We start from the raw sequence: 17,436 nt of genomic DNA, 5'->3' as shown, positions 1-17,436 counted from the left end.
CAGTAGTACCTCGAGATACAAAAGGCTCTACTTACGAAAAACTTGAGATACAAAAGCCAATGCGAAAAATTTTACTGCTCTACATACAAAAAGTTTTCAAGATACGAAAGGTTGTTGCTATAAAGTCCCGAGATTCGCCCGGACCCCCGAGAACAATTTTAAAACTCCCGCGCCGCCAACCGAGTAAACTCGCCACCATCCTCCCGCTCTCCCATTGGTTCCTGATGCTAGTCACCCCATAAGGTCCTGCTCTCCTATTGGTCAGCATCTACCCCTTGTGCTTTAAGTATTCTATTGGTAAAAGGATGCTGTAAATTGAAAAACTTATTCATGCAATACATTTAATAAAAAAAAAAACATTAGGTAAAGATAGAATAAAGAATAGAAATGAATAGTTATTATACTGTTTGGTAGTTTCAGTAGTTGAAGAGAGATAATGAAAATTTATGGCTTACTGTGTAAAGTGATTGCTTGTCGATCGTTCGATACTCGTAAGTGCTGGATGTAAACAGACGTTTGGAAGCTTTTTTTGTTTGTTTGTTTATTATAGGTAATGGTTACTTAATAATTATTTGAAATGAGTACATGCAATACATTTAATAATAAAATTGTGAATTAGATATTATAAAATATAAAATAAATCAGACTGCCAACAAATACGTATTTTTTAGAATTCTTCTTCTGTTTTATTATTATGTTACGTATACGTATGTTTCATTATAGCTGTCAGTAACTCAGTATCTCCATTAGGTAAAGATAGAATAAAGAATAGAAATGAATGGTTATTATACTGTTTGGTAGTTTCATTAGTTGAAGAGAAATAATAATGACAATTTATGGCTTACTGTGTGCTAGGAAAAATGATTGCTTTGGCGCTCGTTCGATACTCGTAAGACGGGTAAGAGCCGAATGTAAACAATCGATTGGTAGGTTTGTTTTTTATTTGTTTGTGTATTATAGTTAATGATTAATTAATAATTATTTGAAATGAGTACATACTGATTATTTATACATTTTATTGGCATATTCTAAGCTTTTAGCTCTTAGGTTTAGATGTCAGAATCATAGACTAGGCTACAGTAGCAACCGCTAACATAGGCTAGGCTTATTGCATAGGGACATATGCTAAAGTCCTAATATATGCAGTAAAAATGGGGTTGAACATTACATGCAGTTGAATATTATTCAAGTATGTACAGTATTTTGCCTTTTTGGAGCCATATTTCTTCCGTCGGATCGGCGTTGTAACCCTAGAACATGTGTTTTAGGCCTGGAAATATAATTTACTAGAGTGTTTTTGGAGGGCTTGGAACGGATTAGGCATTTTACATGTAAAATGTGTTCCAAGATACGAAAAACTCATAATACGAAGGCCGCTTCGGAACGGATTAATTTCGTATCTCGAGGTACCACTATATATATATATATATATATATATATATATATATATATATATATATATATATGTGACTGGTAAAAATGTTCTGTTACAACAGAATTCCATCTAATAAAAGGAGCCCATAAAAACACCAACTATAGAGAGAAAAGTACTATATTTCAGAGACTGCTGTCTCCCTCTTCAGGTAGATGAATGAGAAAAGTTTACAGAAAAGGTGGTATTTATACCAAGAGGTCCATCCACAGGCAATCTACCTGAAGAGGGAGACAGCAGTCTCTGGAATATAGTTACTTTTCTCTCTATATTTTGGTGTTTTTTATGGGCTCCTTTATATATATATATATATATATATATATATATATATATATATATATATATATATATATGTGTGTTGTGTTTGTGTGTGTGTGTGTGTGTGTGTGTGTGTATATATATATATATATATATATATATATATATATATAATATATATATATATATATATTAATATAAATATATATATATATATATATATAAGTCTATCACATACCGTGATTAATTTCCGAGTGTAGAGCGAATTAGATATTTAAAGGACATTTGTAGTTCTATATATATATATATATATATATATATATATATATATATATATATATATATATATGTATATGTATATATGTATCTATTTATATAACATAAATATGTGTGTGTGTGTGTGTATATATATATATATATATATATATATATATATATAAATATATATATATATATATATATATATATATATACATACAGTGGTACCTTGAGATACGAAATTAATCCGTTCCGAGACGGCCTTCGTATCATGATATTTTCGTATCTTGGAACACATTTTACATGTAAAATGCCTAATCCGTTCCAAGCCCTCCAAAAACAACCCAGTATATTACATCTCTAGGCCTAAAACACATGTTCTAGGGTTACGACGGAAGAAATATGACTCCAAAAAGGCAAAATACTGTACATACTTGAGTAATATTCAACTGCATGCAATGTTCAACCCCATTTTTGTTACTGCATATATTAGTACTTTAGCATATATCCCTTAGCAATAAGCCTAGCCTATGTTAGCGGTTGCTACTGTAGCCTAGTCTATGATTCTGACATCTAAACCTAAGAGCTTAGAATATGCCAATAAAATGTATAAATAATCAGTATGTACTCATTTCAAATAATTATTAATTAATCAATAACTATAATACACAAACAAACAAAAAACAAACCTTCCAATCGATTGTTTACATTCAGCTCTTACCCGTCTTACGAAAATCGAACGAGCGCCAAGCAATCACTTTTCCTAGCACACAGTAAGCCATAAATTGTCAATAGTATCTCTCTTCAACTAATGAAACCACCAAACAGTATAATAACCATTCATTTCTATTCTTTATTCTATCTTTACCTAATGGAGATACCGAGTTACTGACAGCTATAATGAAACATACGTATACGTAACGTAATAATAAAAAAGAAGTAGAATTCTAAAAATTACGTATTTGTTGACAGTGATTTATTTTATATTTTATGATATCTAATTCACAATTTTTTTATTAAATGTATTGCATGTACTCATTTCAAATAATTATTAAGTAACCATTAACTATAATAAACAAACAAAAAAAAGCTTCCAAATGTCTGTTTACATCCAGCACTTACGAGTATGGAACGATCGCCAAGCAATCACTTTTACACAGTAAGCCATAAATTTTCATTATCTCTCTTCAACTACTGAAACTACCAAACAGTATAATAACCATTAATTTCTATTCTTTATTCTGTCTTTACCTAATGTTTTTTTTTATTAAATGTATTGCATGAATAAGTTTTTCAATTTACAGCAACCTTTTACCAATAGAATACTTAAGGGGGCCGGCCGGAACCCCTATATATGGTGGTATTGGGCGAAAAATGCAAAGTCATGAAAAAATTCATGGAGCTTCATATGGGAATTGAGAATACGTATACGAAATATTCGTCAAAATTCCTCTTACTTTCGTAGTTACAGGGTAATTAGTAAACATAAACTCAATAAGCCTAAAACATTCATCCGTATGAAAAGAAAATGCAATATTTCTTCTGTTATCGTAAATTTTGATAATTATTGGCAAAGAAATTGTGAGAAATGGCATCTGTAGAGATTCCGTGGCTCGCAGAAGCGTCTGAAGCTAGTATCTGGTTGGTCACTTGGTTCAATCATGAATCAGTTGGACCATAGACTTCAAGTAGATTACATGTTTGAGTTTCACCTAGTGACATTCGCTTCCTTTTACTTATGTTTATGTATGTTTCGGCAAGAAGTTCATCATGCCAATGAGGAAAAGACAAGGAAAACATCTCGCTAACATACAGATGAAGAAAAATCGCTCAAGAATATCATAATATACGCGTAGTTAGTGAAGAGAGAGGGGAGGGTTGCCTAGTAACTCCCCCTTCTTGCCTGACAGCACACGTCACACTGTGCCCAAGGCTACGATCTTTGAGCAAAGAGATCTTCATTTATGATAAATAACATAGTTTTGGTTTTTTAATACCCAAAATGGAATATGAAATTCATAATAATCATGATTTATTAAATTGTCTTTGTAAAAAGAGAGTACACCTTCGAGTTTCACCTTTGACATTCTCTTGCATTTACGTTTGTTTATCTTTGTTTCGGCAAGAATGTCATCATGCCAAAGAGGAAAATACAAGGCAAACATCTCGCTAACATACAGAAGAAAATTCGCTGTAATAAGCCGAGTTAGGTTGAAGGGGAGAGGATGGGGGTACATAGGAAGGATGCCCCATCTTGCCTCAAGCAGTGCCCCAGGCTACGATATATTAGCAAAGGATCATCATTTATGATTAAATTATGATAATAAAAATAGTTTTGGTTTATTAATACACAAAAAAGAAATATACATTCATAATAATCATATTTATTAACATTGTCTTTTATAGAAATACGAAGGAAAACTTTGAACGCCCGTATCTCAAACTATACTTATTGACCTTCAAAATCTATCTCCTCACTTAGTTTTGAAGCTATAACATTGGAATTTGGTATATAACTCAGAAAGACATTATAGAACAATCAAATAGAGCCATTTTTTCCAATTTTTGTTTCGTCTTTTTTATAAATTTTTTTCTCGTGATTTATAGGGTTTATTTTTTTACCATATTGAAAAATTCATATCTAGCAAAAAAATGACTTTTAGAAAAAAACTCTCCATTTGATTGGAGGTTGACATCAGGTCTATATATGGTAGTAATCCCAGGTCTTAATATTAAATATCAAGGGAGGAGATAGAATTTGAAAAATGGTAATTTTCGGGATAAATTGCCCTGGCGTCACAAAACCGAAGGTCAGAGGCAAAAATCATATGCGGTTTGGAGATGTCCCAAGTCACCTTATTAAGTGGTATGAATGTCAAAGTCCTGTCGTTAAAAAACGGCATTAGCCGGCCAGCCCCCTTAAAGCAGAAGGGGTAGAGGCTGACCAATAGGAGAGCAGGACCTTATGGGGTGACTAGCATCAGGAATCAATGGGAGAGCGGGAGGATGGTGGTGAGTTTACTCAGTTGGCGGCGCGGGAGTTTTAAAATTGTTCTCAGTGGTCCGGGCGAATCTCGGGAATTTAAAGCAACAGCCTTTCGTATCTTGAAAACTTTTCGTATGTAGAGCAGTAAAATTTTTCGCATTGGCTTTCGTATCTCGAGTTTTTCGTAAGTAGAGCCTTTTGTATCTCGAGGTACTACTGTGTATATATATATATATATATATATATATATATATATATATGATGTATGTTATGTATGTATGTATGTATGTATGTATGTAGTATGTATGTATGTATGATGTATGTATGTATGTATGTATGTATGTATGTATGTATATATGTATATATATATATATAATATATATATTATATATATATATTATTATATATATATATATATATATATATATATATATATATATATATATATATATATATATATATTATAATATATATATATATATATATATAGATATATAGTATATATAGATAGATAGATAGATAGATAGATAGATAGATAGATAGATACAGTATATATATATATATATATATATATATATATATATAGGTATGTATGGTATGTATGTATGTATGTATGTATGTATGTATGTATGCATGTATGTATGTTATATATATATATGTGTGTGTATATATATATATATATATATGTATATATATATATATATATATATATATATATATATATATAGATAGATAGATAGATAGATAGATAGATAGATAGATAGATAGATAGATAGATAGATATGGATATATATATATGGATATATATATGGAGTATTTATTATTAGATTATATATAGATAGAAGGATATAATATATTTATATATAGATAGATAGATAGATAAGGTAAATAGATATGTATATATATTATTATGATTATATAATTATATATATATATCAATATATATATATATAATATATAGATAGATACATGGTACTATCCGACTTACACCTACTCGACATATGACCACTCGTACTTACAACCTTACTTCAGACAGTTGACCATTGAGTTTACTTGGCACTGTGCCATCTCATGAGAACTCTCATCACTCAGACATGAGAACTCTCATCACTCAGGCAGCATCAGTTTTGAGTTACCGTGCCCTATCTGCAGCATCATTTGGTATTAACTGTAGCTGTAGACTGAATTAATTGCCAACCAATTTACTTAAGAATCAACTTCTGACATGCATGCAAGAACCTAACCCCATTGTAACTCAATGCCTGATTGTACGTAATATATACTATTACATAAATGATTAGAATGTATTAGTAGAAAGTACATTATGGTAAAAAGATTGAAATAATGATTGTACTAAGTAGGCATTATATAGCAAAGGTTCGACTTACATCCATTCCGACTTACAACCAATGGATCGGAACCAAACTTGGTTGTAAGTAGGATAGTACCTGTATAGATATGTATATATAGATATGTATATATAGAGTATAGTATATATATATATATATATATAATATATATATATATGTATATATATTATATAATATATATATATATATATATATAATATATATATATATATATATATATATATATATATAAAAAAAATATATATATATATATATACTTTGAGTTCAATTGTTTTATAAATAATGAACCTATGAAGAAACATTTGAATTAAACGTCATAGTAAAAGATGAAAAATTAAGAATAAAACATAAAAATTATATAATCCTGCTGCATATGTAGATACCTAGGTGTAGGCATGAAGGCATAATTGGGTAATGAAACATCACTACTGCAGCAAAAACGTTTAAAAAATTTTTTTTTTCCTTTTAGTTATTTATTCATCATAGTTCATTAATATTTTTATTCCCCTCGAGTAGGTTCTTTCACGTGGTAGGGGGTAAGGGATTCTGCCTTCATGCTTGCGAAGGCTGGATCCTTGATGGAATGCCTACAAAACTTTTGGTATAACTGGCGTGGACATTTCCACTTTTGCAAAGTTTTACCTGTTGGGTGAGTCTGGGAGTGCTTGGGGTTTGGAGAGGGTATGAATTCGAAGCTAATTGTAGGAATTGTGGTGGTGAGTTACCACCCAATATGGTTTGTACTTAAGAGATAGTGATGGGATTTTCCCATTGCTCTCTTGAGGGAAGAACCATCTCCAGGGACCAGCTCATCAGAATCCAGGGGGCGTTGGTTTTTGGAATGGGACTCTTGGCTTTTGTCCGGAAGCTTACCAATACGTTTGGAGTGGGGAGTGGGTCCCCATTATTGGGGGCAGAACTCCCAGCATGGAGATTGGCTTATACCTGGGCCACTGCTAGATACTACTGTACTATTTGTTTATATTATGAAGTACAAACATAGTAATCATTGTGTTGGTTTGGAAATCAGCTGAGGGCGATTGCGGGGTAAGTTTGTTCTTCTGCATTGAACTCAAATCAGAGCGACTTTCTTGCTTCTAGTTAGAGCAAATGATTCTCAAGATACTCTATTTACATGGGACAAGGTTATTTTATGCTGCTATATGAAGTGTTTTTAAGTGTAAATATCACTTAAATACGTATCATTCATGAAAGAAATTTAGTTTTTTTTCATCAGTAGATGGTGCTAAGACCATGTTTATTGCATAAACATAAATCAAAGGATTCTGTTTGATATTTTCACTTTATCTCATCAGAATACTACAAGCTTTACATATTTATCTTTTATTATAGTGAAAACAGTAAAATGAGTGTTTTCATGCCCAATAGTCTTGATTAAAACACTTTTCTCTCAAATTTTTATTTTGGTTGAGTTTCATGTTACTAGCCCTTAAGTGCCGAATGGACGTATTAAACGTCGAGTCAAAATGTCTCCCGTATGCCGAATGGACGTACTTACGTGACTCAAAAAGTTTTTAACAAATCGCGGAAAAATACTTATAGGCCTACCAGCCGAAAACTTTTGAATCACGCGCCTTGGGGGATGCTAAGAGTTCACGGATCAAGGCGTTGTTTTGTTTACAATCGTTACGCAGGCGCGCAAGCGCAAATTTCTTTCTTAACGCACTAAAAAGTATCAGTGACACATCTCAAAAATTATTTTGTATCTTTGACATAATTTTTGTACCATTTTAAATTATCCGTTACATGAAGTAGTATATATGAAAATGTGCGCAATTTCATTTAGAATACAACAAAAAAATACTCATGATTGTAACTTTTATCAGTTTTGAAATATTTCCATATGAATAACGATAAGTGCCAAAATTTCAACCTTCGGTCAACTTTGACTCTACCGAAATGGTCGAAAAACGCAATTGTAAGCTAAAACGCTTATATTATAGTAATATTCAACTATTTACCTTAATTTTGCAACAAATTGGAAGTCTCTAGCACAATATTTCGATTTATGGTGAATTTATGAAAAAACTTTTTCCTTACGTCCGCGCGGTAACTCTTCCGAAAAAAATCATACATGCGATTGTGGTAATGTTTGCACCATTTTAAAATTAGCCGTTACATAAAGTTTTATCTATGGAAATGTGCGCAATTTCATGCACAATACAACTAAAAACAACCCATGGATGTAGCTTTTATCAGTTTTGAAATATTTTCATATAAAAAATGATAAGTGAAAAATTTTCAACCTTCGGTCAATTTTGACTACCGAAATGGTCGAAAAACGCAATTGTAAGTAAAACTCTTCTATTTTAGTAATATTCAATCATTTACCTTCATTTTTGTAACAAATTGGAAGTCTCTAGCACAATATTTCGATTTATGGTGAATTTATGAAAAAAATAACATTTTCCTTACGTCCGGGCGGTAACTCTTCCGAAAAAATCATACGTGCGATTGTGGTAATGTTTGCACATTTTAAATTAGCTGTTACATAAAGTTTTATATATGAAAATGTGCGCAATTTTATGTAGAATACAACGAAAAATAATTGAAGGTTGTAGCTTTTCTCATTTTCGAAATATTTGCATATAAATCACGATAAATAGAAAAAAAACCACGTTCGGTCAACTTTGACTCTACCGAAATGGTCGAAAAACGCAATTGTAAGCTAAAACTCTTATATTTTAGTAATATTCAATCATTTACCTTCATTTTGCAACAAATTGGAAGTCTCTAGCACAATATTTTGATTTATGGTGAATTTATGAAAAAAACTTTCCTTCCCTCCGCGCACGGATTCTCCGACACAAATCTCCGAAATGTGTACATCGCATTCTCGGAAAATTTTCTCCGTTTCATATTAGGCATTTCATAGAGTTTTATATATGAAAATGTGCGCAATTTCATGTAGAATAAAAGGAAAAATATTTGAAAGTTGTAGCTTTCCTAATTTCCTAAATAATTGCATATAAAAACAAATTTATAAAAAAATTTCGACATTTGGTCAACTTTAACTCGTCCGAAATAGTAAAAAACTGCAATTGTAAGCTAAAACTCTTACAGTATCGTAATATTCCGTCATTTAACTTCATCTTGAAACAAATTTGAAGTCTCTATAACAATATTTAGATTTATGGTGAATTTTTAAAAAAAGTATTTTTTTACGTCTGCTCGTTATGAATTCATGCATCATTTTGTGATAATATTTTCTCTGTGTTGCTTTTATCGTTTTACAATGTGTTATATACCAAAATGATCGAAATTTAGTGTACATTACAACGAAAAGAAAGTAACTTGTTACCTTTAACCGTTTTGCGCACAGCGCGATTTGAATACAATTATGTATGAAATTTCGTTTTTGCGCTATCATATATCGCATTATTTATATATGATAATGATATTTTTTTTCATTTCTGATGGTTGCATACTAAACTTCAGCCAATGACAAAAAAGGAGCCAAAAATGAACTCTTAATCTTCAAAACTAAGCACGGTGTGTTTTTTTGAAAAAAATAATTTTTCCGCTTTCGCGCTCACTCCGAAACACCTCCGGCACACGGGAGACAATTCTTTTTTACCGCTTCGGCGTTTAAGGGCTAGAGTGAAGTTTGTGAGAATTTCATCTACATTGCTGATGCATGATAATAGTCATTAGCGGATCAACATTCTTTCCTCAACTTCAGCTAAAACTTAGAGATTAAATTTAGCCGTATATGCCTTGCTGATCTTTTCTCCATATCGAGTAAGGATTAAGTAATGTTAAAGTATATCAGTCCTATTCTCCTTAACATAATTTGTAACATAAATACGGTATTTTTTTACCGTTGTACAATGGTTGAAATGCAAGCAAAAAGACTTGTTATCGGATTCGGTTGTTCATAGCAAATCAGCTGTTTCTGGCTGTATGCGTCTTCCAAACAAGCATAACATTACCAACAATACTTTTGGCATTCTCTTTTATTTTTTAAACTTAACTAGAAAATGGGATAGATAAAGAGATGGAGGAAAAAGGGTTAGCTTAACTAAAAAATGGAATTGATAAAGGGGAGGAAAAGAGGTTAGCTTATTGTTATTTGGTCTTCTAAATTTAACTCGCGTGATATGTGATCAAATAATTTTTTAAGGGTGAAAATTTGGGGGTCGCACGATATGTGAGATCACGTGTTATACGAGTATATACGGTACGTACTATATATATGTATTGTCATCCAGCCACAAAGGGTTAAATGTATTATTATAAAAAATAATTAAATGTAAGATTATCAAAAATATTTTTGTTTTAATGGTTACATTATTTATTGTTTACAGATACCCGTGGGATAATCCATCCGCAGTTCCCCCTACAACACCTGATGAAGCTCGTTTCCAGATCCTCACAGAAGCATATGCGCGCACTCACCCTTCCATGATGAATGTATGTGGAGGAATCTTAAGCTTCTATTTTCTAGTTGGATGTCAAAATATAGTGTAATTGAAAATGGTTATTGATGTGTTTTATGGCGTAAAAGTATTATGACCATAAAATACATTGGCTTCTGCAAATTTGGAATTAAATCTGTGTACAGTAACATAAAAAGGTATCATTAGAACTTAATTTTTCTGATTGATGTAAGTTTTGTTTAACCAGTTTTGTATACCACTAAAACATTCTAGGGCTTGTAAAATTAATAAAGTATTACATAAAACTGGAAATTTTATAAAATTTGTAATTAGGTACATAGTATTTATATTTGCATATATAGTGATTGGAGAGTTTTTTCATGTCTACCATTAAAGTTATTACTCAGTGTGTAAATTTCCATCATAGGTTTTAAATTTTGCATATATTTTATGTGATGAATAAAAGGTTTTAAGTTATAGGCTGTTGTTAATGTCAGAAGTAAGGTAAGCCTATATTTTTATAACTATTCTTCTTCCTTACAAATACTCTCTATATTTGAAAATTGCTGCTTGTTTTAGATATTATTATTGCTTTTTATAAGGGAGATGTGAACATAAGGGTATTATTATGTGTTGACAGTGACTAGAATATTCCTGTCCATTCTTAGGTATTTGCTTATTTCACAAAAGATAAATTTTTTTCCATGGTTCTTAAGGCTTAACTTTTATATTTAGGTATCTTGTACTGAAAAGTTTATATATATTATATTTTGTTTATTTCAGAATAATCCTTGCACAGCACTCAACAAAGGTGCTCCTACTGGTATAATTCATGGGCAAGTAATTGGTGTCTATAAGAATTCTCTGTTAGATTATGTCTACAAGAACATAAAGGATTCATTAATGGTAAGATCTGTGATATGTTGATACTCATCTTTCTCAGGAAGTAGCTAAATAATTTCTGTATGTATAGTAGTAACTAAATAAAATGAGTTTGTGTAATATTTTGCACATTAAATTTCTGTACTAAGTTTTGGATCGATCATAATACATATTACAGAATTTGAGTGGATTGCTTCTGTGTTATAGAATTTGAACTTTCCAAAATATGAAATGGTGCAAGCATTTACCTTCATATTTACCTCCTTTCCAATATGAAGGGCAATTTATGAGGTCTGTTCTCAAATACAGTAACACAACACCTCTGCTTAACAAGACTGCAACTTACAGGCTTCTCTACTGATCAGTTACATTATTTTTACAGGTAGTGTTCGAATTACGATAATTTGTCTTACGATAATCCGATTTTACGATGTGGTTAGCAATTAATGCTGATACAACAATATTAAATTTTGCTCGTAATGGGTGCAGCCCAGCATCATACAACCAGGCAGCAAGAGAGAGACCAAATTACAATAGCCTTCTTTTATCCCATCTTCTAGTTAAATGAGTTAAGAAAAAACAACAAAAGAGAATTATGAAAGTTTTGTTTTAACGTTTTACTCGTTTGGTAAATGTGTACAGCCATGAACAACTGAATGAGAAACAACATTTTGCTAAGTACAACCGAATTGGATAACAAAATACATTTGGCTTGTATTTCAACCATCATACGATAGTAAACAATTATGCAGTTATGTTATAAATGACGTTATGTATAATAGGACTGATATGTTTTTAGGTAATAACTTTGTTCACTATAGATCAAAGATCAGCAAAGAAACTTACTGTTAAATATAAACAAAGTTGTAGCTGAATCTGAGAACATTTTTCAAGCTGCTAATGACTGTTATTGTGCATCGGTAACAAAGATAAAACTCCTGTAAACTTATCCGATCAAACACAACTGTAGATAAAGCTGAGAGGGAATCATTTTAATCAAAACTTCAGGTCTTGAAAGAATACCGTTTACTGCTCTTTTCACGCTAATAAAAATAAATAACAATAAAGCTTGTACCATGAAGAAATCAAGTGAAAATCAAACGGAATCACGTCATTTTCCTTACACAATAAATATGCCTACAAAGCAATCTGTTAACAAAAAACATAATTGTTCCGATACGTAATACAAACCATCGGTCCTTTAACAATAGGAAGTAGCTAGCGGCAGCTGGAACGGTCGTAAGCTTCGAACAAGGGGAGAACGGTAGTTAACTGCTTGTCCGATCGTCGCGCTGGGAGGTAAACAAATCACTTTTGCTTTCGGCCGTGTGGAGATAGGACGTGTTCGTCATCGCTCTGCCCGCTTTTGTCGTTTGCTTTGAGTATTCAGCCCTCTTTTCTGGTTTAGTTGAGTGTGGATGAATTGTAAGTACTTGTACATTTCTTTATTCATTAATCAATATGAGTGATCAAGAAATGGAGATTTCGCCGCGCCCCCCAGTCGCCCGTAGAGTGTGTCCCGGGCTGGAGGGGCGTAGATGCGGCGGATTTAGATCATTCGTGGACGTGGATCCACATGAGGTTTGTACTCGTTGCCGGGGGCGAGAATGCTCCCGGAACGAGCCATGTATTACATGTATGAATTGGTCCGAGGCGCAGTGGGTTCTGTACGAGGGCAGGAAGAGACTTAGGCCTCCAAAGAAGTCATCGGAAAGCTCTCCAGTGACTCCTTTGGTAACTGACACTTCGTCTTCCTTCCTGCCTCCCGGTCAGCCCCCACGTTTCGCGCCTTCCCCTGCGGGGGGGTAGCGGAGTCCTTCTCCTCACTCGATCCGTCGAGTGTGGAGGAGGGCGCCCGCTACCCGGACGTCCAGTTGTATTCGGGGTCTTCCGTCCGCTCTGGGTGGGGTTCTTCTCCCCCCAGGCGCGAGGGAACCCCTCTTACTAACCCGACTGTTGCTTCCGCAGATGTGCCACCAGCGAAGGACGACCTTGGACAGGTGTGGGAGTCGCTGGGACTGCAGGGAGTGCCAAGTATTCAGGGGTTGATTGAGCGGTTGGCGGGGTCGGCAGTGGTCACTCATGGTGTGGTGACCACTACCACTACCACTATAACAACACCAGCATATGACATGCCGCCGCATCTTGTGTACACGCCGCATGTAATGACGGTGACGCCTACGGCTGCGGTGCACAAACCCATTACTGCCGTACCAAAGAGGACGGTGCCACCGCCACCTGGTTTCTTTGTGTTGCCGACCCCGGACTTCCGCTGCCCTAAGAGTACCCCCCTAGACCTGCCGCCAGTGCCGAGAATGACGGTAGCTGCCGACAGGACGCCTGGCTCTCCTGTGGTTCCTGCCGTGCCTGCCGTACCTGTTGCTGTCCCTGCTGCTCCTTTTATTTCAGATGCTGTACCTGCTGTTCCTGCTGTTCCTGGACCTGTTCCTGTCGCTCCTGCTGTTGGTGGTGCTGCTACAGTCTCAGGTTCTTCCGGACAGGTGCAGTCGGGCCCTGTTGCTTCGGCAACTGCCCCGGCTCCCTCCTGGATGGAAGACCTGACGTCTGTCCTGCGGAGCCTGGCGAAGAAGAAGAGGAAGAAGAGGCAGGTGTCGTCGTCGTCTTCGTCGTCTTCTTCGTCGTCTGCTGCCTCCTCTTCCCCTTCGACTTCTAAGGCTAACCAGCCGAAGAAGAAGAAGGCTGCCTCCTCCCCCCCTAAGAAGACTCCTTCGGGATCTTCTAAGGGCCCGTCTCGCTCAGGCGATTCGGGGAGCTCTTCTGCTGGTCCTCCTGTTCCTTCGGGAACGGGGCCCGTCTCTTCCTCTGCAAAGAAGACGACGACGGGGACCAGAGGTGTACCAGCCTCGGCTGGTACGTCCTCACCTGGTGTTAGCGGTTCTGCCGCTAAATCAGGATCCGTCTCGGCCGCTTCTCGTTCGCGAGAAGTACCGAGTGGACGCTCTTCCACGGGAGACCGTCCAGCCAAAGTTTTGACGCCCGAGCTCGCTCGCCGTCAAGACCGCGGCGCGGAGCAGAAGACTGGCGAGAGTCGTGCACACGACTCTCGCCAGGCCAGTGGACGCTCTCGCAGCGACCAACTGGCTGCTCGGGTTGACTTGACGGTCGCTGACCAGCCACGGGTTGAGGCGAGGAAGGGGTCCCCGCGGCCGTCGGTACCAGCCACGGCTGGTACCAGCGGCTCGACGCGCCGAGAGGACGCTGGCCGGTCTCGCCGCGACAGAGAGCCTAGCAGGTCACCTGACCGCCGCTCCCATAGGGACCGGGCGGAGACGGTAACCAGCAACAGCTCGCCTGACGCTAGAGATCAGCGTCAACGTTCTCAGCCGAGCCTCTCGCCCCAGGCGAGCGGCAAGGCTAGGCCTGCTGCTCGATCGCCACCGCGGGTTGACGATCAGCAGCACACCCCCACGCACGCTGGTTCCTGCCAGCGAGCGAGGGGGGAAGTTGTCAGTCTGCCTCTCCCGTACCTTCAACCTCCTCGGGCTACACCGGGAGGAGCGAGGTACCGAGGAGTGATCGCGAGAGGTGCGCCGCTCGCGATCCCGCTATGACGCCGTATGGATCAGGCACGGTTCTAGGACCGACCAGAACATACGCGCAAGTAGTTGGAGGTGACCGTCAGGGGTCTGCCGCTGTTCCTCCTTCTGAAGGAGGAGTATCTCGGGATCTGTTCTTGCTGGAGGGACTGGACGGTCCTACTCCGCAAGACGCAGTTACTCCCGAGATACAGAGGAATTTTGCAGAAGTCATTAAGCTGATTCGTCAGCATAATGACCTTGCGGAAGGATCGCCGCTACCACCGGCAGAGCCCACGTCCCGGCTCGAGTCATTTTGGGGTCCTAAGAAGGAACCCAAAATGATGGTGGGGTTGCCGCGATCGGAGCTTGCAGACTCAGTCCTGGATCAAGTCGAGAATCTCGTCTCAGGACGGGAGGATTCGCTGAAATCCGGACGGTCTTCTAAGCTGCTTCCTCCTCCTCTACAGCGTCAGAGGCGATTTTACGTGCCTTCGGAAGACCCGATACTGCCAAAACAGGTTAACCCGGAGTTAGCGAGGCTGACTCCAGGTGTGTCCCTGCAGCAGCTCCTGTCGGAGAACCTCTGGTTCTCGCAGCAGGAGGCACTTGCCCTGGAATCTACCGCTATGGCAGCATTCCAGGCAGTCTCTTGGCTGGATTTGTGGTCCCTCACAATATCCAAAGTAGCGGCCGGCTCTGGGAGTTCTGCTCTCGAAGACGACGCTTCTTTCAGGAGACTGTGCCAGTCTGGAGGAAGAGCGATCTCTTACCTCGCCCATCAGACTGCTAACCTGTGGGCCAACTTGGTTCTTCGACATAGGGACGCAGTCCTTACCCGAGTGACCAAGGGGGCCGGGCGTGAGGCGGCACTCGGGCTTCGCAATGGACCAATTAGGAGTTCCCCAGCTCTTTCCCGGAGAGATGGTGGACGCTGCGGTGGAAAGGCGGCGCACTGATGACAGTGACCGCTTAGTTCACCAGGCAGTCTCGAAGGTTACTGGGCAATCTCGAGCGACTGCGGCTAAGCCAAAGAGCTTAGCTAGCGCTTCCACGGCGGCGAAGACGGTTGCACCGTCCAAACCCCGTGTGAAGACTCCTGCTGTTTCGACGTCTGCTAAAGGAGGCCGTAACCAGCCCTCCTCCCAGCCCTCCTTTCCCCGAGGAGGTGGTGGGAAGAAGTCGAAACGAGGTGGGAAACGCTAGGGACGGCGTTCCCCCTCACCTGCTGCCAGAAGTGGGGGGGTGCCTAGCGAGCCATTGGGCAACTTGGCAGCGCTACGGCGCCGAGAACTGGATAGTAGACGTCCTTCGGGAGGGATATCTACTACCCTTCGAGTCTCGGCCCCCCCTCATCTCCAAACCGGTCCACCTACAAACTATGTCCGGGGATCATCAAAGGACAACGCTCTTCGACAGGAGATCAAGACCATGCTGGCGAAACGAGCTGTAGAAATCGTGGAGGACCAATCACTGGGTTTTTACAGCCGCCTCTTCCTAGTGGAGAAGGCATCGTGGGGCTGGCGTCCGGTGATAGACCTCTCTCCCCTGAACCGCTTCGTTCGCACGACGCGGTTCACGATGGAGTCGGCACGCTCGGTGCTCGACTCGATCAGGGGGAACGATTTCATGCTTTCAGTGGACTTGAAGGACGCGTATTTTCAAATACCCATCCATCAGTCCTCCAGAAAGTACCTCCGCTTCATCTTCGACGGGACGGTGTACCAATTCAGGGCACTTTTTTTTTTGTTTCGGTCCTGTCAACCGCCCCACAGGTGTTCACGCGAGTGTTCACTCTGGTGTCAGCTTGGGCCCATTCGCACGGGATACGTCTTCTGAGGTATCTCGACGATTGGCTGGTCCTGGCGAGCTCCCGCTCGCAGTTGCTGCAGGACAGAGATCGACTCCTCAAGTTTTGTCGCGATCTGGGGATCGTGATAAACTACGAGAAGTCCGATCTCGAACCCAAGCAGAAGATGAAGTACCTGGGTATGCTGATAGACACGGTAGCAGGGCAGGTCTTTCCCGCAGACTTGCGTATCAGCAAATTCAGGGAGGCAGCCGGCCGGTTCCTGTCTCGGCAGGAACAGGCAGCACAGCAATGGCAAGTCGTGATCGGCCATCTGTCGTCACTCGAGAAGTTAGTCCCTCACGGGCGTCTTCACCTGCGGTCTCTCCAGTGGAGGCTAAGGGAGAGTTGGTCTCAGGCGAAGGATCCTCCTTACTTTCCCGTGGCTCTCACGGACAAGGTGAGGCAGGACCTAGCCTGGTGGCTCGACGACAAGAACCTCTTAAGAGGAGTGCCCATACGCAC

General features: G+C 38.5%; 1 protein-coding gene across 2 annotated transcripts in view; it reads left to right on the top strand.

The window, feature by feature from the left end:
* The window catches only part of LOC135210924 (carboxypeptidase D-like), a gene marked incomplete at its 3' end in the record, with an annotated part of 572,526 nt that overhangs the window by 388,322 nt on the left and 166,768 nt on the right, over positions 1–17,436 (top strand). For both annotated transcript variants that reach the window (XM_064243890.1, XM_064243891.1), the window contains 2 exon segments: positions 10,633–10,738; positions 11,488–11,610. In XM_064243890.1, coding sequence (XP_064099960.1) covers positions 10,633–10,738; positions 11,488–11,610 — 229 coding nt within the window.

Source organism: Macrobrachium nipponense, chromosome 4 (assembly GCF_015104395.2).
Source record: "Macrobrachium nipponense isolate FS-2020 chromosome 4, ASM1510439v2, whole genome shotgun sequence".
Classification (NCBI taxonomy): Eukaryota; Metazoa; Arthropoda; class Malacostraca; order Decapoda; family Palaemonidae; genus Macrobrachium; species Macrobrachium nipponense.
The sequence above is the reverse complement of the archived record's forward strand: the minus strand, read 5'-3'. Positions and strand labels throughout refer to the sequence as shown.